Here is a 23,232-nt window from a genome sequence, read left to right on the forward strand (position 1 = left end):
AAATCTGGCTTTGTCCCTACTAATAAACTAGTACCTATAGACGTTGTCATAACTGTACAGAAAGACTCCTTAACTTTTATTTGGTTATTTCACAGGAAGTTTATCTCTGTAGTTGTTACTGAGAGCACCCAAACCCAGTTGCACTGCAAAGTTTGAGTCCTTTCTTCATGAACACCAGTGACTTTGCTCCCTTGTCACATACGTGTTGAGCCCTTGGCGCAGAAATGTGTGCTAACAGCTCTCGTTGTGTTGCAGCCCATGCCTGGACACACTCAGTTTGCTCTGGAAGCTGGAGCGCAGGTGCCCGTGCTGCCAGTGCAACCCTCCATGGTCATGTCGCCGCCGTTGCAGCTGCAGCCGGAGCTGGTGCCAGCCTGCGTCGCTCCCGAAGGCGTCCCCCAGGTCCATGGCAGCCTTGCCACGGCTGCCCCGCCCGCCCCCATAGAGCCTGGCCTGCCTCTCCAGCCCTCTGCTCTGCTGCAGCTCCAGCCTGATCTTTCCCAGCCACTGGGCCAGCAGCTCCCAGCTCCCTGCTCGGCTGTCGCAGCAGGCACAGAGACTTCTCAAGAGGTAGAGCCCTTCCTCTGAAGTAACTCACCAGCCTCAGCCTTAATCTTCTTAGTTACCCCTGTGTGAAACAGTGGGCTTATTGCACAAGGGACGTTATCCCCTCAGTGTGTCGAGCTTCTGCTCCTTGATGCCAGCAGCTCTGGGTCAGCAAATAATTGGCTATGCCAAATGAAAGCTCATGTTGTAGCTCAAGAAATGTCTCACTGAATTCATGAGGCAGCAGGACTAAGCACCTCCTTATCCATAGCTGAGCACAAGCACGGAGCTAGAAATCAAGAAATTCTCACTGTGGGTGAATTAGAAGTTGTTCTGTAGAGTGTCACCCATGTTTTGTCCGGTCTTGTTTTAGATGTCTCAAGCACTTGTTCAACCAACCATCATTTGCCTTAAGAAACTACTCCACAATCTGAGTCTTTTTATTGTGGAAGCCCTTCATACTCTTCAGTTTGAGCCCTATTCTCATTTCATTTGGCATTGTATCCTCCTGTATTGCCTTATGTCTGCTGTAGCCCTGGGATTTTTGTTTCTTAAGATACTCATAGGCATTCCCAGTTCTCTAAGGTCATAGAAGCAGGATGCTTTTTATTGTTTTCCTTATAGAATTGTCAGCTCCTTGCCTGCTATTTTGACTTTTCTTTCCACTCCATAATTGTTTAATCTTCAGTCTTGACAGAGCATCACAGAACATTCCCTTCTCTTCAGCTGCCTGTTAACATAACAAAACAAAAGCTTTGGCATTTCTACCTGATTTCAGGAAATAAGTCTGATTTTTCTCCACTCCTGGATGGAAATGTCCCTCTGTGATTCTGCATTCAGAGTGGTTCCTCTTGAGTCTCTGTTCTGAGTTTTCTTTCCTCCCAACGTATGTATTTCACCTTTTCAAAATTAATCTCTTGGTTTTGCCAATGTTTCCATGGCTTGTCACATGCCTTGACCTCAGTGCAGCCTGAAATTCCATTGGAGATACAATACAATGCTGCCTCCAGAAGATGCTCCGGAAGAGCTGTTCTAACATGAAAAATGGATTCTAGTTCCCCAATTTTCCTGTCCATCAATGGCAGTTTAATTCTTACAGCATCAGCATTCCTGCTGTGATGTAGGATGTTTCCTGGTGAATGTCTGTATCTTGTTGTTTAAGTGTAGCAGGAGTGGTAGAGCCTGTCTGCAGTGCTTCAGCTGCAGACTCCCCAGAATAGCTGGGCTGGGTCAGGCATATCCATCGCTCAAGTTATTCCTTCTGCAGCTGTCTTTTTTCTGAATGCACAACTCATAGCAGGGTCGGTGCTGGTGCCTTCGTGCAGGGTCCATTCCATTAGAGATTCTGGAAATATGAACAAACCTCATTGTTGTGCACTGTGATACGGGGGATACAAGTTCTCCTGAGAAACTCATGGCCACTGAGGCACATGTCTGTCCTTCACATCCCACATCCCTCAGAACATTAAACCACTGGTTTGCTAATTTCGTTTTCACATACATCTCTCATTCACTTTAAGAAATGAAGCAAGTACCAATCCACCTCCTCCTCTCCATGCTGGTTTTCTGACATACATTGCTCAAGTTTCCTTGAGCGTAAGAGAAGTTTCATACCTGTCTATATAATCAAAACACTACATTTTGTTGCTACTCTGCCATGAAATTTTTATCTCTTCTGTTGTGTTCAGGCACGTGGCAGCACTTGCATCCAAACCAACCTGAACCAGTCATGCAAAAGATGTTTTGTAAGGCACTTGGTTAAGTGCTTTACCAGAATGTCGATACATTATGTCTGTGTTGTCACTGTTCATTGATGTTACAGTTTTACTGAAACTGCTTTTAAGCTTGGCATGGCTTATGTATGGTGTTTACAGCCGAAGAGGGGGCTGGCTGGTTAGCTGCAGAGAACCAGTGTGTTGACCAGGTCCCCTCTGAGCTTTTAACCCCAGCTCATCACTGCTTGAGTGCTCAGTGTAGCGATGGCAGTCGAGGGGCTTGTTTCTATCTGTGCATCTATAGAAGGATTTTATAGACGTGTTTTTATAAATATATATAAAATTATATATATTTATGGGTATATCTGGTGCGACTGTATATACACAGCTATATACATGTATGGGTGTGTGTGTCTGTGCATACATGGTAAGTTGGTTACAGCAGGGCCTGCAGCATTGTCACAAATTCTGTGAGAGTGGGTCTGCCCGGTGTGGAAATCATGCTATGATGTCTATCCCAGAGCTGCAGCCAGCGAAGAGGGAAGCTTTTAGGGGAAATTCATGTAGAGGACAAGAGGACACGATGTGAGGGTGGTGTTCTTAAATGAGGAATTTTCATCTTTCGTTTTTAAGTTCCTCAGAAATTTTCACACTAAGCCAAGCACAATGAAGATACTGAGCGTATTTCAAGAAACTATATAAAGCAATGAACCAAATTAGCAGATACATTCAAAGATAAAAGACAGTGGGTGCTGATGTGGAATTGTCTGTCAGTCAGGTTTTGCCATGGTGGTGAGAACTGCTTTATTCCTTTCACCATCTCATCTGCTGTGGGCAGAGGAAGGGAACTGACAGGTTAGTGTCTCAGTCTGAAAGAGTGGTTGGTGCCTTGGACAGAAGTGATGTTGAAAGGGTAAAAATAGGGCATTTATTTTATTTCTAGGTTCCAAGAACTGGTTAAACAGAATGGTTTTAGAGTTACTGGTGCCAACCCTTTCCTAAAGATGTCTTTCATCTGCTAATATAATGTGTTTGCTTAAATAACTTTTTCTTGCATTTTAGGAGCAGGCAATACAGGACAAACTCCAAGCTCTGTCCCAGAGTTGCGAAAGGTATTATCACCTCTTTGGCGTAAGAAATGCTTGCATTTTTGAGGCTGTTTTTTCTGACATGATCAGAAGAAGGACTGGGAGCATGTCTAGGGAGAAGCTGACAGTGTTGGGTGCCGTGTGCCCATTCTGGCACCTGCAGCTCTTTTAATTCCTTAGTTTGGATGCAGCATCCTAGCCTTGGTGTGTGTACAGCTGTATGGAACTTCTCTTTTCCTCCCTCTACAGTAAACCTAATCTGTTTACCCTTCTGCTGGGAGGGCAGAAGGGCAGGAGCTGAGAAAAAGTCACCTTAGAAAAGTAGGAGCTAGTGCAGTTCAGAGAGGGACTGTCAGGGCCCCTTAAGTGAAGGGATTAGGGGATGTAGGGATATATTCAGAGTGATGGGACTTTTTCCGTGTTACTACCAGAAACATTAATAGATCATTTCTTAGTAGGTGTTGTAGCCAGAGTATGTGCCTGGTGTAGAGTAGTGCCCTTCGCTCACTGAGCGTCTTCCAGTTGACTCAGTTTGGGCCAGAAAAAAGTGCAAATGTGCCCTTTTTTGCAGCCTCTCTTATAGCTTACATGTGATGCATGACTCCATTGTGTGTGACTCTGCCTTTACTTTGGGGCTGTTCTTCCTTTTCCTTGTGAAGCTACATGAGTCCAGATGTTGCTTCTGGTAAAGAGATGAGTGACAGCTTGGAAGGAGCAACAGGAAGTGGAAAGCAAGAAGGAAAGTCTTCAAAGAAGCATAAGAAATCCACGCGTGCTCGTTCGCGCCAGGAGAAGTCCAACAGACCCAAACTGACCATATTAAATGCAAGTACAACCTGTTGGAGGGCAACTCTAGGGTTCCTTTGGCTTTGCCAGGAATAAGGGTTGTTGATCTCTGCATGCAGGTGTGTAACACAGGGGATAAGATGGTGGAGTGCCAGCTTGAAACCCATAACCACAAAATGGTGACGTTCAAGTTTGACTTGGATGGTGACGCACCGGAGGAAATTGCTACTTACATGGTGAGATGTGGCTGCTCGTGGGCTCTCAGCGCTCCCAGTTGCTTCAGGCAGCTCCTCGTGTGTGCTTGTTGCCTAAGCTCCCTGGCAGCTGTGGAACGAGGCATTAATAAAAAAATGTCTGTTTTCCTCTTTATTTTGATATGGCCTTCTAGGTGGAGAATGAATTCATCTTGCAAAGTGAAAAGGAGACTTTTATTGAGCAAATGAAGGATATCATTGATAAGGCAGAAGATATGCTCAGTGAGGATACAGAAGGAGAGCGAAGTTCTGACCAGGGAATAAGTCCCCAGCAAGATGCAGATAGGCTGGAAATAAGCGAGGTAAGAAATGCTATATACAGATTCCTAGTTTAATTCTTTTTTCTTAACAGCCAGATACTTAAATTACTTTGCATCTTGTGGTAAAAAAATAAAAAGTTTTCTTAACTAGAAAAATAATGCTTTTGCTGTGTTAAGCCATACAACATGAGTGGGATGCTGGTCCTCTTGCACTGATCCAGCTATTTCTTGTGTTGTTTCTTTAACAGGAGAAGCGTCAGTCTCAAATGAAGACACCTGTGTATCAGCAAAACGGTAAGAGTGCCTTTGAATTTCTAGTGGAAGGTGTCCCTGCTCATAACAGGGAGTTGGAACTAGATGGCCTTTAAGGTCTCTTCCAACCCAGAGCATCCTGTGTAATTAAGACAAAGCCATGATCTGGAGACAATAAAAATTAATGTGTTTACTTGTTATTTTCTTTTCATCCCTAGTTTTGCATACTGGAAAAAGGTGGTTTATCATTTGTCCAGTGGTGGAAAACCCTACTACAGATGCCCCTGAGTTTTCTCCCCCGGTGCCTCCCAGTGCCCAGCAGACAGAAGGGCCAGGTATCTCCAAACTTTATAGAAAATGTCTTCTCCAGAGCTGCTGCGTTGTCTCTCTTCTGTCCTCACCTCACTCAGCTGTGATGGTTTCACTTGATTTTGTCAGAGGAGGAAAACGATGAGTTTTGTTAAGCTGTGCATTTATATGTGCATGTGCATTTACATATGTTCCTGGTGTTGAACCAAATTGTGAATCTTTGAGTTTCAGTAGTGTCAGTATTTTAGTTATACATTATGCTGCAGGGTAGTTGAAATTCTCATCACTATAGTGTCTTTTCAGTGAAATATTTTTTGCATAATCTGAAAATTTTCGTTTGATGTACATATCAGCTGTTTGCTGGTGGGAATTGCTAGTCGGTTGTCCCTGCAGCTGACCGGGGGACTTTGCAGTGATTTCCTTTCCTTTAAAGGTTCACCTTTTACTTGTGTTCTCTCTAGACCCGGAGCAGTCAGATGAGCAGCCGGTGAGCTCTGCAGTGACAGAGGCCCCTGGGCTTGGGGCTGGCCAGCAGCTTCCCCTGCACACAGGGGCCAGTGACAGCCCCCTTGGAGCCACCCCGTCCTTGGCACCAGCTCCTGCCAGCACAGCAAGCCAGCCAGAGTTCCCGGTCCCAGCCCCGCCAGCATCTGCCCCGAGCATCGCGGAGCCCGCGGTGGCCAGCGGCGCTCAGCCGGAGTTCCCCCGAGCCGTGGGGCTGGAGGAGCCCCCCGAGCCCCCGGCCCCGCACCTGCAGCCGCAGGCGGACGAGCCGGCGTGCGTGCCCGACCTGGAGGTCGTCTGCTGCAGCGTGGGGCCGCCCGCGGCCGTGCCGGCGGCTCCGGGGCCGCTGCCCGCCGACGCCGCGGTGCTGGAGCGGCAGCCGGCGCCGCAGGGGCCGCACCTGCCCGAGGGCAGCCAGCCCTTCCCCGCGGCCGCCGGCCCCGACGCCCTGGGCTTGTCGGGGTCCCAGCTGCAGAGCCCCACGCAGGTGCCGCTGGCCGCGTCCCAGCAGCTGCCGCTGGCACAGGGGGGCACGGGGATGGCCGGGGCAGGGGTCAGCCTGCTCCAGCAGCAGAACCCCCCCGGCACGGCCGAGTCTGACAGCGAGGGCCCCCCCAGGGTGGACTTCGTGGACAACACAATTAAAAGCCTTGATGAGAAGCTGCGCAATTTGCTGTACCAGGAGTATGTTCCAACTTCTTCGGCATCAGCAGGGACGCCGGACACCTCTGTGCCACCCGAACAGGGCGACAATGAATTTACCTTATCCCCTTTTCCTGAAGAGCAAGCTCCTGCCCCAGCGTTGGATGGGAGAGAACCAGGCATCCCAGACACCGGCCAGGAGGTGAAAGCTGCTGCCGAGCCGCTGGTGCCCTTTGTGCCCTTGGAGGCCTTGCCTTGCCCACCGCTGGTCAGTCCCCCAGTGGCTCTGCCCTTGATCCCCTCAAAGCCAGCCTGTAGGGCTGGCCCCAGGGCAGAGCTCAACTCACTCTCCTGTGGTCGGACACATGTAGATCTTTTGTTTCTCTAAACATTTCCTATCTCTGTTCCAGGTTGTGTTACCTTTGCCTGCTGACTGCTTTCCAGTGTGTAAAGCTCACTTAAATTTTTTTTTGTCAGATGCATCCCAACTCATTTTTCAGAAATGCTTGTTAATGAAAGCCAGACTTTCCCTTTCGGTTTAGAAGTGGTACAATAGTTTAATTAATCTTCTCTTGTGTCCTGTCCAAAGCAGGTAGAAATGTGTCAATTTCTTTGTAGTTTAAGAATGCGTGGTATAGTCATTCTAGTTCTAATGAAGGTGATTTTGCTTCAATTTTAAGTATAAATGAATGGCAGTGGCTGCAATTACTGCCTTTGAAGTCAGCTTGGATAAAGCAAACACTTCAAGTACCTTTGCCTTGTCCACTTGCTGCAGCCAAAGGCAGACATTCCATGGGCAGGAGTTTCTTCTGTTTCCTGTAATGGTTTCTTTTGTCTTCTCCTGAGCTTGGTAGAGCAAGACTGCCACAGAAGCCTTAGGAAAAAGGTAGCAGCCAGTCTAGGCCAGTTACTCTGTCTCAGTTGAAGCCCCCATGTTAGGTTTTTTCAGGTAAAATCCCAAGTTTATGAAATCATCAGGTTTGCAGGACATTGTTCTAGATTAGTGTCTATTCCAGGCCTTGGCACAGGGTGCTCAGAGAAGCTGTGGCTGTTGCATTCCTAGCAGTGTCCAAGGCCAGGTTGGATGGGGCTTGGAGCAACCTGGGATTAATGGAAAGTGTCCCTGTACATGGCAGGGGAGGGAATGGGATGAGCTTTAAAGTCCTTTTCAACCCAAACCATTCTATGATTCTATATCTTACTCAAAAGTAGCATTTCTGGAGGTAACTCCATCCCCACTAGCAAGGCTGAGCCTGTTCTGTGTAGCATCAGCTGCAGGGACTCTTATCAACTGCTCGAGAGGTGCTGTGTGGTACAGGAAAGCAGCTGTACTGGAGTGACTCTTCAGGGTGTGTTGTTTTCTAATGGTAAATTACTTTCTACAGCAAACCAAATTCGCTCTCTGTGAAAGGTGCTATGTCTCTCTCGTAATTTGAATTCATCCTGTTAAAATCTATGCCAGTAAGGAAAGAGACATAGAACTTCTGTAGAGAGACGTACAGATGAGGAGCGTACAGTCTGGAAAGCCAAACCAGAACAAAGCCCCAAGCATGTGTGTATATATATAATATACTGGGTTTCAGTAGCTTGGGCTGCAGTTCCAGCTGCGATGCTGCCACTGCTTTATTTCTTCCAGGGAAGGAGGAAGAAAATAGTGGAGTTGGAGGCAAGACTTGAAGGCTACCTCCACAGGCACTGTGAAATTGTTCCTTATTCTCTGGTAGTGCCAGGGCAGCAAGGGGAAGTGAGGGAAGGAGAACACATTCTGCTTTGTGAGTGAGACTGAAATTGTGTTTCTTTTTTCCTTTTACTGAAAGTTGAACAAGCCGGAAGTCACTGGTGTGAGTGCTCATCCCTCAGAGGCAAGAGGTGGGTCAGCAGGCAGAACAGGTAATGCTCCTCCAGCCATCCCTGCTCGGTGTCAGTGGCAGGAGTGGGGCTACAGCCTGTCCAGGCCCTCTGTGTCTCTGAGACACCAAGAACATCAGAATAGTTCAGGCCCAATGTACCGTGCAGGTTTCATTCTACTTCTGTTTTTCTCCTTAAAATTTGTTAACTGAGTTGTGAAATTCCACACACCTATTATTATTTGAATTCCCCAAACCACTAGATCTGCCAGTCTGTAGATATTTTATATTGCCATTGCTATTGCCTCCTGCATTTTCAATCCTGTATTACAAAGACTGGGGTTTTAAGTTATTCCTCAGTGGTACACTTCAGTTTATCACAGTGAAACATTGCCTTTTATTATATTAAAGCATTCCAGACATAAATATTTTTTCCCAACTTTAAATCAGGTCCAGTCCCAAGCATCGCTTCAGCTCCTGATGCTCCAGCAAAAGGCCTCCTTCAGGTAACCAGAACTAGGAGTGGTTTTCTGCTTGACTGTTACAGTTCATTTTGTTAAGCTCTCTTATTTTTTCCAGGTTGCACCTCCATCATCAGGCACAGCTCCACAGATGGAGACTTTCCAGAGGAGTGAGGAGGCAGAGAGGACAGCTTCGCCCGCACACACAGGGAGCGTGATGCGGCGAGCAACAGCAGATGGGGCGATGAGTAACTTCCACAGGGATGGCTCTCCGGGCTCTGGTTCCTATGGAAAACAGCCTGAGGCTCTGGAGAGTGGCACGCCAGCCAAAACCATTGGCAGGTTTTCAGTCATCAGCACGCAGGACGAATTAACTTTAGCAGCACCGCACTGCTTGAGGTTCTCGGCCCCACCAGACGTGTACCTGGACGAGCTGCCCTCCAGCCCGGACATGAAGGTGGCTGTCCGCAGGGTCCAGACAGCCTCTTCTGTGGATGTCCTGTGCGACCAGGCCTCGAGCGACTCCGCCGAGGAGCCCTTCCCGCGGCAGCCGGCGGCTGCTGCAGCTGCACAGCTCTCTCCCCCCAGCAGCAGCACAGCCACGGACTTGATCAAAAAAGCAGCTGCTTTTCTGCAGAGGTCTGCCAAAGGTGGCTCCCCTGGCCCAGAGTCGCCCAACGGGCAAGGTGCGAAGATTCCTACCATCAACATCACGTCCTTCCACTCACAGTCGTCCTACATGAGCAGTGACAATGACTCAGAGTTTGAAGATGCTGATATGAAGAAAGAATTGCAGAACCTGAGAGAAAAGTATGTTGAGTTGCAACTGATGCGAAGGAAGCTTGTGTTACCATACCTTAGCAGCAGCTCAGCTTAGGATGAGTAGAACTGTAAGGAGTAAACTGGTTCTGGGCAGATCAGGCATTGCCAGGACCTTCCCCCACCTTCCTGCTGTGCTTTGCCTTATCTGCCAGTTCCAGTTAGAAGAATAACTCATAGAATCCCAGAATGTTTTGGGTTGGAAAGGACCTTAAAGATCGTCTCATTCCAACCGCTGCCATAGGCAGGGACACCTTCTATTATATAAGGCTGCTCCAAGCCCTGTCCAACCTGGCCTTGGAGCCAGAGATTCTCCCTTCCGGGATGGGGAGTCACCACAGATAGATTATTGTAGCTTTGCATATTTAGGAATGAGCAGCTGATTGTTTTATAACCAGTAATTGTTTTGTTTCTTCTTTTACAATTAATTACACTGTCAGGACATGGTGCTTTATCAAATACATTGCTAACAGAGTCCTTTTATTTTTTTAGGCATATGAAAGAGATTGCTGAGCTGCAGACGCAGCAGAAGAACGAGATAGAGGCACTGTATATTCGCCTGGGAAAACCCCTTCCTCCCAACCTGGGCTTCCTTCACTCTGCCCCACCAAGCAGCCGGCGCCGAAGAACCAGCAAAAACAAATTGAAAGCTGGAAAACTCTTAAATCCTCTGGTCCAGCAGCTCAGGAGTGGAACATCAAGCACAAGTAGGTATACTGGGTGCTTCCCTTCACCTGTTGCTTGTATCAGTTGTGGCTGTGCTTTGTGATGTCTGGGATTGCTGGAAAGGATGGAGGTCTTGTTGGTTTTAAGCTGGCATGCTTATCCCAGGTCCTGGTGGCGAGCCATACCTGCCTGCTCTGCATTGCCTACAGTGCTTGGCAGAGAAATAATATTCCACTTTAATTTGGAAAACATCCTGGTTGCATCTCCTCCGTTCTTCAATTTACTGATGTTTGTATTCACTTCTTAGGTACTGTTATGCTGTATCTTGTTGTTGTTTCCTTTTTCCTCCAAGATGCCATGTCTAAAAGATGGGATTGCATTTGCTCCCCCAAAGGTTGAGAAGTAAAAGCATTTACAAAAGTGTGGTGGATGCTTTGACCATCTGAAGTAGTGTGAGATTTTCACATAGCACTACACTCTTGAGTTTTTATCTCTTGGAAAAGTACAAAAATATAATTTACCTGGGAAATACCAATACCAGTACCTATTTCTTCAGAAAAATGTAGAATAGAATATGCATAATTTTTCTTCAGCTTAGTTTGTGCTCTTATTTGGGGGAGCAGTAGCATTTCCAGAATTCACCCTTTATTTCAAACCTGGTGGCTCTTGTTTTCAATATTACTGCATCATAGGGCCCCTTTGAATTTTGTTGCATCAATCTTTATAGACAGGGTGTTGAGGAGGTGTTTTGCTTTCAGCTAAGGATTTCAGCTGAGTTGGGAAAAACAAATATAATCAGAGGCAATAAGTTCTGTGGCCCGTCTTGAGACTGAGTGTTCTTGCCCACAGGGACTGAAGCAGTGTTTGATACTGTCTGTACTTCTACACCTATCTAGATAGTTATATATTGATACTTATCTGTAAATATCTAGATAAATGTCTCTATCTGTACTTTTGTCTACACAAATATCTCAGGTAAAGAGGCTTAAAAACCAAAATAATTTTCCAATCATGTGTTACATTAATTTATTAGTAGAAGCATCTGACAGTGGCAATGACAATTATACTCAAATAACTATAAACAAAAAGCTCCTTGTGCCTTTGCTGCAACTTTTTATTCTTCTCCATTTGCTTAATTTCACTTTGGTGTGGGAGAAGAGACCTCTGTGTCCTGCTTCATCATTCTGTGTATTCATCCTCCTCCTCAGCACCCCAGCAGCTCTCTCTTTATTCCAGCAGTGCTCCTTCTGAGGCTCCTGAAAACACAGAGGAGAAACTGTAAAAATCAAACCTGCTCCAGGAGCTTCTTGGAGAAACAGGATTAGCGATAGGAGGTGTGGATTATTTTCTGGTGCAGGCTGTCTCCAAAGTCTGTGCTCCATCCAGTGCATCAGAATGGTGAACGGCTGTTCCTCTTGGGGTCGAGATATGGATTATTTTTAGGCATGGATTTTTCATTCAGAGTTTTCCTAGCTTTTGCCATTGCATGTGTTGTGTTTGTTTGCTCTTTCAGGTAACCTTTCAGACTCTAAAGACTCACCCCACAAAGAAAGCAGTAACTCGCAGCCGGGCTTCCCCGAAGCCGCCGCGGTGCCTCCTGGTGCAGCCCCTGCCTTTGGCAAGGCTGTGCAGACCCAGCAGCCCTGCTCTGTCAAAGCCTCTCTGTCCTCTGACATCTGCTCCGGCCTGGGCCCCGACGCAGCGGACGCCAACGCAGGCTCTGGCCAAGGTGATTCTTCCTGCTGCCCGTTTCATGTCTCTTCCAGCACGTGCTAAAATTAGTTCCCTTCCCTTAGCCTTGAACTTCTTAGGAGTGATAGAGGAATGTGAACCTTTGGCAATCTAAATTACTGGCTTATCTTTAAAAAGAGCATTGTGGTATTGTCAGAAGAACAAAATTTAAGTATCTTGCCGAGTGTTACCAACACTCGAGAAGGTATGCCCCAAGACATCCCTAATTCTTAGGAAATAAATTCCTTTCAGTTTTTCCAGCAGTGGCTTTATCCTAATACCTCCTCTGGAGTCTGCCTTACAGATTCCTGAGGAAAAAATGAATGGAAAAACAAATAAGATACGAAAGGCTAGGAGAGGGTTTGCTTGGTTTCATTTTTTTAGCCCCTTGATTCTGGTTGACCCCAAGTTCCTCTTATAAACTGCCAAACCGTCTTGGGTATGAGAGAAAATAAAAATGAAATTAAAAGAAAACCAAACCCAGGGGACCAAGTTATGTTTCCTTTCTATGAGGGGTTCACTTTGTGCATAATTCTGGAGTCCCAGCCACAGGACTGTGCTCCTACGACCCCAGTTCTGAGACCTCTGTGTATTGCCCCTGTCGTGGGCTTTGACTGATCTTGTTGCCATGCATATGGGAAGTTCCAATGATGATTAAAATACCTTCCTCTCATTGCACATCCTGCCAAACTAATCTACAAAATACCTATCTGTCCTCTTCTGCTGTTATTGCATCCTTTGTGTATGGTCAGTGAACTTGCTCCTCTTTGGCAAAGTTAAGGGGGAGATATGGAGGTTTAACTAACAAAGCTGATTTGACTGATGGTTTAGGACATCTGATCACAGCTACTTGTACTTTATAAGTGTCTTTGTTTTCTTCCCTTTATATTCATTTACAGGCTGGACGGTTTTCCACCAAACGTCTGAGAGAGTGACCTATAAATCTAGTAGCAAACCTCGTACCAGATTCCTCAGTGGACCTGTGTCTTTGTCCATCTGTTTGTATTTGTTCTTTTGTATTTTATCACAGTCCATCTTTCTTTTACCCCCTTTTTCCAGTTCCATGATTTATATCTCTGATATGTTTGGCAGGATGCCCCTTTTTCTCAACCATCTTTTCTTTTTTTTAACTTTCTTTTAAGTAATCATCATGAACACACCTTTTTTATATTAATTTTTCATGTGAAAGCTTTTTTTGCACTGCTTTTGGCTCATGCCTGGGCACCAAAAGCATGTGTGGAAGATCTCATCATTTATTATATATAGCCTGATGGTAAATTTTACCCTGGAGTTATCAAAGCTTATGTATTTTATGTGATTTCTGTTGAAGTAATTTTATTTGCAATGTGGCAAATATACATGTCTGCTGTCCCAGTTCCAGCGACAACAAAATGAAATCCATCCTTCTGTAGACGAATGGTCTCTTTCACACATGTTTGGACTCTGAAGACATGCATGTAGCAAGCTGATACAATTCTAGAAGGTCACTGGAGGGTATAACTTCCATACAAGGGCTGTATTAACTCGATATACAGTACTGTTTATATCCACTCTATTTTCTTTAATTTTTTTCCCCGCTCTTTGCATGTGGAAATGCTGAGACAACAGTGCTCCAGCTAGTTCTTCCCAAATCTCTGTCCCAGGTGGGCTTTTCCCCATGCAGTCATCCCTTTAATTAGTTTAAGTGAGCAATTTTTTATGGAGTCATAAGGCACAGGAAGATCTGGTTACTCTAAGGGAGAGTCCCATCAACTTTTTGTGTAAGCTGATCTGGCTGAAGCACTTGACTCAGTTTATTTTCTTATGACCTTATGTGACCTCAGAGATGAAGTCAATTAGCAGTTCATCAAAGCATAAATAAGTAAAAAGCAATATCAGATATTCAGATGATACTTGGAAATGAATTGTTAGGATCCAGGAGTTTTGTCTCAAATAACTGTGCACCTTCTATTTGTACCCTATTTGTTTGACTTCTAAAGTAATTGGCAATTCCACCAAACGATATCAAGCTATTTAATGAAAAAATTAAGACTTTTTTACCCAATTGTAGATGCTGCTTTTTAGGCAAACAGATTTTGCTTGTACAATAAAGATATGTTGTGCTGAACAGGTACTATAGGCCACTTACATATAACCTTAGAAGGGCTGATAGCGTTTTTCAGAAAGTATTTGTTTAAATAACTTGTGGGTTTACAGTAGTATCAGATCTCCCCTTGGAGTTCTGCACTGCTCATTACTATCCAAGTGGGTCAGGTCAAAGGCGCAAGACCACTCCAAAACACTCCTTCTAATTTTATCAATAAACATTATTTTAAGAAATAATCTCGAAATGTTTTTTTTTTTTTTTGTTTGAGCTCCCTGAAAGCACAAACGCTCAGGTGACTGATGTTTACATAATTTATTATCATGTAAGCTTCTAATGACTCTAATGACTGGTGAAGTCATGAGACAATTTTGCATTTAGGGATTTTTTCTGAGAACATGAGGAGAATTCTCAGCTCCCAAACATTCCTGTTTGGTGTTATAGTGGCCACAGTAATTTCTTCTTCTGTACATGTAATTCCCAGAAGATGTTTCCTTAATCTTCTATGGAATTACTATTCAGTTGGATGCAAAAAGTCTGGGAGATGGCAATTAAAACCAGTGTATTGAAAATGTTTGGGTTCATGGATGTTGTGAATGAAACCAAGGGAATATGTAAAGCCTTTGAATCGTGAAGTTTCCTCATGCTTAAATAACTCAGCATGACTAATTGCTTTCTGTTCTCAGCCCATGTGCTCTCTCAGGTTCTGGGCGAGTGCTGGGGGAGGTTTGGCCTCCCCCATCCCTGAGTCACACCAGGACGTGGGTGCAGTTCAGGCACTTAGCGTGACACTGCAATCCTAGGTCACCCCCGAGGGTCGCAGTCCCCAGAGCACGGCTTGGCTGGGAGCCTCTCACCTGGGGAGCTTGGCAGCTCCTCATGGCTGAGCTGTGGGCAGGTTTGGTGGGGCAGGAGGCTATTCCAGCTTGTTTTCCTGTGAGCCCAGCAGGTGGGATGTGTGTGTGAGCGCAGGACTGGGGCTGTGTGCATTCCTGTCCTTCCCCAGGCGGCTGGGGCTGGGATGGCAGAGGGCAGGAGGGACAGCAGGATGTTCTGTGGAGCTGGGATCCAGAGCAGCTGTGTCTAGAGCCTCAGGAAAAATAGTGCTTGAGGAAGGCCAGGTTGGATGGAGCTTGGAGCAGCCTGGTCTAGTGGAAGCTGCCCCTGCCTGTGGCAGGGGTTTGGAACAAGATGGGATTTTAAGGTCTTCCAACATAAACCATCCTTTGATTCTATTGTTTGAAGGTGATGATGTTGGCAATACCAGCTGTCTCATGTTCCTTTCCCTCTGGAAGGGACATCAGTGGACCCAACAGGCAGGAAAAGCATTAGGTTCTAAACATGTTAGCATCCATACCCCATCCCTGGAAGTGTCCCAGGACAGGCTGGATGGGGCTTGGAGCGCTTGGGATAGTGGAAGGTGTCCATGCCCATGGCAGGGGACGGAACTGGATGGGTTTTAAAGTCCCTTCTAACCCAAACCATTGCAGGTGGGACTCCATCCTCTGTGCAGTTGTACAGGGCTGGGACATGGCTGTCCAGCCAGCAGCTCGGTGGCCTCCAGATAGTTCAGAGTTCTGGGTCTATTCCATAAGTCAAGGTTTCCCTGGTATTTTTTTTTGTTTGAGAGCAGTTGAGATACACAATACTGCATTTTCAGAAATGCTCCAAATCTGTACATTTGGTTAGAGAAAGCCAGCCCTTTGGCGAGGTAGGATATGCCAGCAGGAGACCTGCTGCATTGGCAGAAAAGTTGGCAACAGCTTTGAAAATAAATGTTCAGATGGATTAAAGACAGTACCACAAGGATCTTGCTCTGGTTACGAGATCCATCGAAACACTTTCACAGTGTTCTGCAGGACATTTTATCTGTTGCCCATGTCCAATATTGACTTCACCTTTGTATATTTTATGAAATAAAATATTTTTTATGGACTTTGGCATAATTTTATCCTGAGTTCCTTTCCTGTGTTAAACTGCAAGAGTGCCCTAGGGAAGAGTTTTCACTGAACGTGAGTGGAATTTTCAAAGCTCCATTTGGCTTAGGCTTGGAATCTTGTGTAATGCAATTTTTGCCAGGTTTGTAGCAATTCGTATAGTGTATGTGCATATGCAATTATGGAAATGGTCTAGCAGTTTATTGCCATTTCCATTTTTTTGTAGCTTTCCAGCTTTTTGGCAGCTGTTAGTGCAAATATGGGACAGTGGATTTTTTTCTGTTCTGTATGATATAATAGCTGTTTAATTCCTCAGATAAGAGATCTGGAATTGTAGGTAAAATGCTCTGCTGAACTTTCATAATCTTCCATTAAATCTTAATTATGATTCATCTCCTTAACTTTACTGTTCTTAAAAGTGTTAATTTTAGCAGTAATACAATTAATCTGGTGAATTAGATCTACAAAGTGACTTTTTAATTGAATTTGAGTTCATAACTAGCCATGGCTGATAATAGTCAGTCCCTGCTTGAGGCAGTCTCACCACTTAGGGAATGTTTCCCATCTCCCAAGCTCCACACTGGAGTGGTGCTGCTGGAAGGAGCAGCTCTCTTCTCAGTGCCTGACTCTCCTGTGATATTTTCCTTAGAGCTGGAGCCCCTCATGCAGGTGTTTTGTGAGTGTGTTCAGTATTGCTGCTTTTTTCATTTCCTCAGGTCGGGTTTGGCACCTGAGGTGCTGGGAAACCTCTGCCTGGCTGTGCAGGAAGCAGAGGGACTGGTGATGAAGGTGTTTTTACACACATTCGAGCGTATACGGCAGTCAGCTGCCTGCTTTTATTTCTTGCAGGCAGGTGCTTTCCATTTGCATTCATATTGTGCTAAGAAGTGCCTGTTGCTGCAGGAAATAGCAGGAAATAGCCTCTAGGATTGCTGCCATGGTCACTGCCATCGTGGGGACTTGTTTCCAGTGTGGGAATTGGTAGCTAACTTTGGGTTAGGCAAGGTAATGTATATCTGAGGGAAAAGAGAGCAAAAGATATAAGAATACGAGACAGATGGTTGAGTTGTGAATATGACTGTGTTTGCTATCTGGGCTTTGAGATGAGAACTGAACTTGGTTACGCTTGTGTTGTTGTAGTCATGTCCTTATTTTCTCAGGGTAGAAATCCATATGAACTATATGAAATACTAAGAAATTCTTTCAAAGCATCCTCTGTTCCTCATGCCACCCATATCTAAGCACAAATATCTCCCTTTCTTCCTCCCTCCCTCGTTTCTTTACTTTCTCTTCCTCAGTCTCTGACTGAAATTGTTTCCTTCTCCTCTGAAGACTCATTCAGGGCCTGTGTCAGCCTGGACCTGCAATCTCTGAGTTTAAAGCTGCATTTCTGGCACAGTAACAAAATGTTACACCACTGTGTACTCTAGAGAAAAAGCACATCATCCTCTATCTTACTTTTTTGCCCCAGTCTGATTTTGCTCATGGTTCCAAGTGCTTCTTTCCAATGAACCCACCATAGCCCGTCAGACACTCATCTCCCCCCATCCCATAACAATATTCTTCTTATCAAGTCCAAAATACCTTTCAGGAAATTTTGGCACCCAAATAGCAACGGTGCCAATGTCTGGCAAGATCTGACAGTCAAGTCGGGGTCTCAGCACACTTCTGGCACTCTGCTATCTATCAACAGACTGTAAAATCATGATGAATGATGGAATGAGACAATAATGAAAAAAACAAGTAGTTTAGTTAAATTAAAACTCGGCTACCCTGACAGATTACTTTTCTGCACTCAGACAAGGCATAAGGGAAACTCATTCACAGTTCCATTCAATTGAAGTTCAGAGTCTCACATTTAGACACAAATCCTACAAATAAACTATTTGGAAACAATTGGCCTCAGACCTGCAGAACAATGTATCTTTTTGGACTTGTAAAACAAGATTTTTAGGGTTGTTTTATGGTTTGTCTTTGCAGCCAGACTAGCTTGACTTGTTCCTGAAAGCATTTTTGGCCTCCAATCACAAACTAAATTGACATTATTTCCTGCATTAATAGGAAACAAATCAAAACCTTCTATTAGGAAGGCAAGGCAATTTGGGAAAAAAAATCAATTTTTAAAAACTTTAAAAATCAACCAACCAAAACAAACCAAACAAATGCATCTTTAAGTCACGAGCCCTTGCTTTTGGCATGCTGTGGTACTTCCCAAAGCTTTTGAATGGCTGCACATTAAGAAAGGTTTGAGCTGTCCAGTTATTTAGGCTTCCTTTACTCACCTGAACTGCTGACTTTGTCTGTCCTTTCTTGCGTAATAACTACTTTTTGATTGCTTAAAAGTACAGAAGCTTGTCCGTCTGATTTGTTGTGTTTAGTCTTACCTAATTCTGTGTGTCTTGTATTGTTTTACCTTGTAGGGTCCACCTTGAAACGACTATGTCTAGGCAAAGATCACAGTAGTAGTAACTATCCCATTTTTGTTTCTCAGTACTTCCTTCATGGCATGGGATGTTCTTTGCTTTTTTTTATTTTTTACTAAAAGCTAGTTGTTTAATAACTAAAGCTGATGCACTTACTGGAAGCTAGACTGTATAAATTGTGACACTTTGAGAGTAATGCATGTGCTGTGATGTCTTGAGAACCTTGCATGCTGCAAGAGAGTCGTGGTGTTCTGTGTGTGAGACCGTGCACGCATGCAGCCAGGAAACTGGGTCCAGTGTCTGTCTCTGAAATACACACCTCTATATGACTGCAGTTCTCTGCTGGAAGAATTGATAGCTTAAAACCATTCCAGCCCTCTTGAGCTGCATGAAATATTAAATACCAATTGAAGAGCTTTCTTCTAAAAATCCTTAATTTTCTCACTTTTACCCCAAGGAAAAGGAATTGAGCAGTATTCACTTAGAAGTGATGTTGCAGGTTGAATGCATGATCATTTAAAGTTTATTAATGTGTTTTATGTAACTGTAGGACTAATTAGTGTACTCGGTTTTGGCTGCTAACTGATAAACAGAGAAAATACTCCATGTTCATGTTTGCTTATATAATCAGTTTACTACAGTTCTATGAACTTTTTGCTTGGAGAGATGGTCTTTATTTCCAATTTTTAGCTGTCTCTATGTTAGCTGAGAAGTTTACATTTACATTTTCTGCTTAGGTCAAATTCAGACTCCTTCAATTGCAGTCCCCTGCTGAGCTTGCTGTATCAGACTTGTAGTCACTAAGCAGAAAAAGGACAGATTTTTTTTTTTTTTTTACTAGTTCTTCTGGAAAGAAGTGAACATACAGAATTAAATCTCTATAAATACTCTTCCTGACTGCTTTTATGTGTATCAAAAGTTCTCTATCTTTGTCTCAAACAGTCACCCTGCCCACTACAGCCTCTCTCCTCTCTCTTTTATACTTTCATGGTCCTAATGGGGTTTTTTCTCCCAAAATACACAAATAGCCATGTGAATCGTCCTGGCATCATTGAGAGAGGTGGTGGGCTCCCTGAGGAGCAGGAACCAGCCCTGCCCGTAACCTCTGTGACAATAACATTTTTCCAGGAGGACAGTAAACTTAGGCAAGTGAAATAAATGGTAAATTCATTTTATAAATGCTTGCAGTGTTAGCAATATATCCCACCTCCTTCTTCCTCATGGTAATGTCCGAGGAGATGTTGTATGGAATGTCAGCTTTATGGGGCTGCATTCCTGGCTTCACTTCCTGTCCCTAATTTCACCCAAGACAAATTAGTAGCCAAGGTAACATGATGAGATAGAAAATGCAAACCCATTGGACTTGGACCATTTCTTTAAGCAAAGGTGTTCTGCAGCCAGGAGGGGGCGGGTTAGAAATCCGAAAAGCCGCCGTTGGAGTGGCAATAGGTGAGAAGGGGTTTGAGCTGCAGGGTGAGGCAGAGAGACCATCTCAGCTCTCTGTGTGATTTTCCAGGATCCTCGACCAACAGCCTGGTGACGTGTCCTGAGCCCCTCCCACAGTCGACGCTGCAGGTTCAGGCCAACAACAGTAACAACAAGAAAGGGACGTTCACAGATGACCTGCACAAGCTGGTGGACCAGTGGACGAGCAAAACTGTTGGAGCTGCACAGACAAAACCTTCTTTAAACCAACTGAAGCAGAACCAAAAAAGGCAAGACATGGAGCCAAAGGCTAACCCCATGCAAACGCAGAATGAGACTTGTGGAGTAAGTGGCCCTCCTTGAAGGACATACCTTTTGCTATGTGTCTGACAGCCTTTGCAGACCTCAGATACGGAGGAGGACATAGACTAAAATTACTCCAGATAAATGCTTTCTATAAATGTCCAGTTCTTTTCATTCAGTACTAAATCAAAATTTTTTTTAATTGTCCTTTGGAATAATCTTAAGGGATATATGGGCAGCAATATATATACATGTATATATAATATATATTTTAAAATTTCAAACTGCTTATTAATAGCAATGCAGAGCAATATTCTTATTGTTATCATCTCTTGCTCAACTTCAGTTTCAACTATTACTAAAGTTTTCTTTTTGATGTTTAATATTGACCTTCCTCAGAACAGGGGCTGGTGGCTCTGTGGTTGGGAGCCATTGTTTGAGTGGAATTTGAGTGAGTCCAGTGCTGGGAGAGGGGACAGCTAGGAGTGTGCTGACCCTTGCTTGTTGGACAATACCATCCTCAGAAATGCTGTCAAAGTATCCTATAAAAAATAAGGAACTGAAAAGCCCCCACTGGTCCCTTTTGTTCTCAGCAGCAGGACAAAGCCATTGCAGGTGTATCGTGTCTGTGTTCAGTGCTGCTGAGGGCTGATACAGAGGCAGCACAGTAAGAAATGAGCACGCGCCCAGAATCCCAGTTCACCATTCTGGCCCACCCCGGTCTGGGTTTCCAAACCTCTTCCTTCTCACAGTTGGAGATTCTTTGACTAGTAATTTTTGCTGGGGTCATTTTCTTGGAAGACTGCAAATTGAGCCAAAATAAAGGGAAATAACAGTGTGGAGCTGCTTTGTAGTCCGCTAAAAGCAAGAGAACTAGATCTGGATAGCAAATCATTGCCTTTTTGAGATGTAGAAGGGAAAAGTCCTGTAGCAGTAGTAACTCTGTAGCTGTTGGTGAGGTGAAATGTACCAAAGCAGGAACCTCTTCATTGCATCTGCTTTGGTACCTGCTGCTTCCCGAGTCAGTAAATTATCCTTTTACTCAGTATGCTTTAACCAGCTCAGGAGTAAGCAATGTCTACTTAAGACCCTAACAGTTTTCATAAAATAAGTCAAAGTTAGTGCTAGTAAACCCAAACTGAGTATTTCCATAAAGAGGCGGGGAAGGTGCAGATTCTGTTAAGTCACTTCTTACTTTCTTTTGATACACTTTTTGTAGCACTTTCCTCTGAGACCACTGCAGAAGTTTGAAGTATTAGATGTGGATGTTTTGCCCACCTGTATTTCTGGAGAAATGAGTGGTTATTATTTAAATCACCTGTCAGTATCAATTTAGGGTTGATTTTACCTCCTGCAGTTTTGGTGTCTCTGTCTCAAAGCCTGTGGAGAAGGCAGTGTGTCACTGTGAGAGGAGCAGGAATGTCCCTGTCTCAGTAGACTGGATCTTAGAGGGTTTGTGTGTTTCTGAACCATGGCAGATGTTCCGGGGAACCAGCAGAGCTGACTGAAGTTCTTTGGAGGTGATTTACCAGGAGCATGGAGAGGTTGGGATTCTCTGCTCTTCATTTTGCATAATTCCTTTTTGTGTGGAGGAGTGGCATCAGCTGGAGCCCTGGGGTGGGTGAGACCTGGGGTGATTTGGGGCACGAAGTCCTTGTAAGGACCGTGCTGGCTGCAGCAGAGATGCAAGGGCAGAAGGCAAACAATGCTGGTGTACTTTTTGTTGAGTGTTTTAGCCATGAAAATGGCACAGGATGCTGCAGGTGGCAGGTATGATACAGAAGAGCTTGACAAGGTTTCGTTTGGGAGTTCAGCATTGGTTTGCTGTTTGTACCCTCTGAAATTGGCCCTAACGGGGAAATTGAAGTTGAGGGAGAAGAGAGCTGCATGGTATTGGGGGAGAAATGGCCAAAGGAGAGGAAGGGAGCAGCATGAGATGTTGCCTAGTGTGGACAGCTGGACAAGTGACCTGTGTGTTGGAGGGATGAGCTCCATGGTGAGATGTCCATGTGCTGAATCACAGCTGAGTCAACTGGAAAGACAAAAAGAATTTGGGATATCACATAAAGGATGGAAAAAATGGCTTTCCAGGAGAGAGAGAATCTGAAGCTCGGGCTGTACTTCTCCTGGTAACACAGTCTTTTATCGCCTCTTTTGATCAAAAATGCCTTTGCAAGAAAAGAATAAGGAACACTATGCAGATTTCCAGCCCATCAGAGAAGGTTATAAGGTTTTATGTTGGAAATAAAGGCTGGATAAGTAGGAAGCAAGGTGATTCTTACGCCTTTTGTGTTTTGGTTTTTTTAACTGGAACAAACTAGTACGGAGCTGTTAGGGTGGGCTGTCTCACCTGGGCTTAGTTTTGGGAAAAGCTGTTGTTGTTTTGGGAGAAGTGGTCCCTTGTGGTGGTCAGAAATGAGGGGCTGGGGGTGGCAGGATTTGTACCTTCACTTCTGCCTTGTCTCTGGGGATTATTGTAAAGAGAAATGCCTCCCTAAAGGGTTTCATACAGAATTGGGAGTGAAGGGAGTTGTCCCACGATGAAAAATACATTAAACAATTTTTAAAAAATACAAAATGTTAACTATACATTTAAATAGAAAAACACATTTTTTAATTTAAAATTGTCTCTTACTGTTCACCCACTGTTATGAATATGCAGGGCAGTTGTGTGGCTTACTCAAAATCTTCTCTTTCCCCCTGGAACAGAGGACTCACTTCCCTAAGTTATCTCTTTTTTACTCAAGACTCCTTCTACCACTAGCAAATTGTTTGCTGTGAATAAAATATATTATTTTTTAACTAAGTGAAAGCTACTCTTTAAGGCTGGAAATAGAAGAGAAACTGGTAGTGTGTTTTAATAAGAGTGAGTGGTTTTCTTTTCATCCTCTGCCATCAGAGGTGTAGGCAGCAATCATGTAATCAGCATGTAAATGAAAACTTCATATTGTGCTTTGTTTCTAGGGAAGTTACCAGTCCATTTGCCTGCAAATCCTGGTTAATCATTTTAGAAATCTGGGGGAGACCTTTCAAAAGGGGAGGAGCCTTCATCCAAGGTGTCACAGGAGCATTGAAATGCACCTTTTCAAATGGTTTTATGAAGCATGGAAATGCAGGTAGATTCTCATCAGCAGCGGTTTAAAATGCAGTAGGAAATATTAGAACTGAGGTCAAACTGCCT

General features: G+C 44.5%; 1 protein-coding gene across 14 annotated transcripts in view; it reads left to right on the forward strand.

Moving 5' to 3' along the window:
* WNK2 (WNK lysine deficient protein kinase 2) overlaps positions 1 to 23,232 on the forward strand; it is a 94,972-nt gene that overhangs the window by 59,636 nt on the left and 12,104 nt on the right. For 4 of the 14 annotated variants that reach the window (XM_064431897.1, XM_064431896.1, XM_064431903.1 and 1 more), the window contains 16 exons: positions 256 to 570; positions 3,324 to 3,373; positions 4,009 to 4,174; positions 4,255 to 4,371; positions 4,524 to 4,691; positions 4,898 to 4,943; positions 5,120 to 5,236; positions 5,672 to 6,624; positions 8,174 to 8,246; positions 8,654 to 8,709; positions 8,783 to 9,474; positions 9,976 to 10,190; positions 11,663 to 11,878; positions 12,780 to 12,878; positions 18,321 to 18,365; positions 19,840 to 20,093. In XM_064431897.1, the coding sequence (XP_064287967.1) occupies positions 256 to 570; positions 3,324 to 3,373; positions 4,009 to 4,174; positions 4,255 to 4,371; positions 4,524 to 4,691; positions 4,898 to 4,943; positions 5,120 to 5,236; positions 5,672 to 6,624; positions 8,174 to 8,246; positions 8,654 to 8,709; positions 8,783 to 9,474; positions 9,976 to 10,190; positions 11,663 to 11,878; positions 12,780 to 12,878; positions 18,321 to 18,365; positions 19,840 to 20,093 (3,582 nt within the window). Of the gene's footprint in view, positions 1 to 255; positions 571 to 3,323; positions 3,374 to 4,008; positions 4,175 to 4,254; positions 4,372 to 4,523; positions 4,692 to 4,897; positions 4,944 to 5,119; positions 5,237 to 5,671; positions 6,625 to 8,173; positions 8,247 to 8,653; positions 8,710 to 8,782; positions 9,475 to 9,975; positions 10,191 to 11,662; positions 11,879 to 12,779; positions 12,879 to 18,320; positions 18,366 to 19,839; positions 20,094 to 23,232 lie in introns of those variants that run through there. The other 10 variants (XM_064431898.1, XM_064431904.1, XM_064431906.1 and 7 more) reach the window with 8 other exon arrangements.

This window comes from Passer domesticus, chromosome 9 (assembly GCF_036417665.1).
Source record: "Passer domesticus isolate bPasDom1 chromosome 9, bPasDom1.hap1, whole genome shotgun sequence".
Classification (NCBI taxonomy): Eukaryota; Metazoa; Chordata; class Aves; order Passeriformes; family Passeridae; genus Passer; species Passer domesticus.